A 2,571-nucleotide genomic window follows, 5' to 3' on the forward strand; every position below is an offset into this window, starting at 1 on the left:
ATTAAGCGGGCTTTACATAATGCATATTTTCAAACTCCTTGATAGAAGTCCCATATGCAACCTTGCCATATTTTCTCTACTGTCATAATATGTCGATCAAGACAAGAGCCTCCAATTAAACATTAACACCTTTCAATCTTGCTATTCATATTATAGAAAAAAACAATTTTTATTAAGAAAATATTTTTACAAACTGAAATTATCATACCAAACGAAATACCTTACTAGTCTTATCAAAAAAACATTTTACCACCATACTGGTTTACCAAAAAACAAAACAAACCATACTGGCTTACATAAACTTGACTGATCGTAACTAATGAAGCACCCAAAAGTGTAAACCACAAAAAAACAAAACATACCACAATAATTTTGTAAAAACATCGTGACCCAATAAAAGAAAGAAACCACATATCCTTTAAAAATTCATCAGTGGAAAAAATCACCATAAGATCAAAACTAATATAGTTTGGTAAAAAACAAAATACTGGAATAAGGATATTATGAGTTGCAATAAAACTACTCACGAAATCCAATAACAAAAAACTGGGATTTAAATTCTATATTTGGAACAACCTATGCATATTTCAAAAAAACTGAAGAAACGAAAGCAAATTCTGGGTTCCAACGAAGAATCAAACATTCACAAATAAAACAACATCCAAACATTTTTACAGAGAAAAAGACTCTTGATCAGATTGATCGAAAGAGAAAACATATACATGCAAATTAAATCACAAATTCAAAAGAAAATCTGACTCAAAAAGTTATGCATCAAAATATTTCTAAAGTAAATAAAAGATAAACGACATTAAGAAAAAACTAACCTTCTCCCACATAGATAATGACCTAAAAACTTTCAACACATCCCAATTGCTTCAGAGAATCGGCTGAAGAAAGAGTGACCCCATCCTAAGCCGACCCCAAACATCCCAAATCAAGCCCTAACCTTCTTGGAGAGTCGTGTGACGACAGTAAGCAGCAGCTCCGGCGAGTTGACAGACGGTGAAGCAAGAGCAAGCAATAAAGGATGAGGAAGCGAAAATATATCGATCAATACTCTTGATCACTCCATATTGCCCTTATTACAACACACATAATATATGCACTCAAATACTAAACACATAGAATCAGTAATATCACGTCATGTGCAATATTTGAAAATATATTTAGAATTGGATGCACATATCAATATTATTACTCTAATAGAGTATTATTATAGTTTATATTATAAAAGCTTTAATTTATCTAGCTAGTTAGGCCATGGACCAAGTAACGTCAACAACACCCAAATTAGTATCAAGTCCAAAAGCATTCCACACAGCATTAGAACCATCAACAATATTATTTCTACAAGGCGGTTGACCGGCATGTTCGTCATCACAACCGTTTCGGAAATCACACTCATCTACAACCTTCGCGGTTGTGGTTCTCCCATTAGTAGCCCTAATCTTAATCATCTTCCCACACCTTGATCCGTCGTTGTACCAACCAGTGGAAAGAGCAACAACTCTCTCGTCGTTAGAATGGTATCTCTCGTCGCACTCTGACGGCCCACCACCATCGCCACCTTCACTAAAATCGTTGTTAGTCAATTTTGCTAATGTGGACGATGTCACTGGCGGTGAGCACTTGTATTTTGGGTAACTTTTTGCCCCACAAGTGAGCGTACCTGAAGATTTACACGTTCCTGATCCACCTCCAACTCCACCACATATATTGGTTCCGATGTCAGGGTCGTCGTTGCACTTTCCGTTGATACAAATTAGTTGACCGTCACAATCGTTTAGGGTACGACATGGGCCGTTACAAGAAGAGATGGCATCCAATTGAAGAGGAAGGAGTACTAGGATGTTGAAGGATAAGGAAATAATTAATAATGTAAGACTAGCCATTTTGTGTTATATAACAATACAACTTTCCAGTTCATAACAAAAATCTAATAAGTACAATAATTCTTAATAAAAAATAAATTAATATGTTTACATCAACGTATATTTAAATAAGTATATAATCAAGTAACTCATATTAAAATAAATGAGTTTTTTGTAGTATAAATATCTAATTTTAACTTTCGATTGTAAATAAATATTTAAGTTTAATTTTTGACAGTAATAATACCTAAGCTAAAATTCTGAAACTTCTCTAGGTACCTAACTATTAAGTGTTAACTTAATTGCCACATGACAGACCTTAATTAGTCTAGATCATTAAATTTTATTTTTTAATTAAAAATTAATTAAAATATATCAATAAAAAATAACACGTGTATAATAACTTGACACTTAATGGCCAAGTAACTAGAAAAGTTCTAAAAATATAACTTAGGTATTATTACCGTAAAAAAATTAAACTTGTATATTTATCTGCAATAAAGAGTTACACTTAAGTATTTACACCACAAATTATTCAAAAATAAATTAATAAACTTTTTTAATTCATATTAAAATAAATTAATATTACAGATGATTGTGTAATTGGTTTAAATTTTATTTGTAGGGATGCTAATCAAGTAGCACATACTGTAGCCAATCATGCATTGTAAATAATGTTACATGTGGTATTTGGATT

The 2,571-nt window shown here is 31.9% G+C and overlaps 1 protein-coding gene across 1 annotated transcript; it reads right to left on the bottom strand.

Annotated features, from left to right (window-relative positions):
- Positions 1-821: 821 nt before the first annotated feature.
- LOC115697909 (kiwellin-like) lies at positions 822-1,910 on the bottom strand. Its single transcript, XM_030625076.2, has one exon. It carries the CDS (start codon positions 1,893-1,895, stop codon positions 1,257-1,259), a length of 639 nt encoding a protein of 212 aa, XP_030480936.1. The 5' UTR covers positions 1,896-1,910; the 3' UTR covers positions 822-1,256.
- Positions 1,911-2,571: the final 661 nt, after the last annotated feature.

The sequence above is a fragment of the Cannabis sativa genome, chromosome 7 (assembly GCF_029168945.1).
Source record: "Cannabis sativa cultivar Pink pepper isolate KNU-18-1 chromosome 7, ASM2916894v1, whole genome shotgun sequence".
Taxonomy (NCBI): domain Eukaryota; kingdom Viridiplantae; phylum Streptophyta; class Magnoliopsida; order Rosales; family Cannabaceae; genus Cannabis; species Cannabis sativa.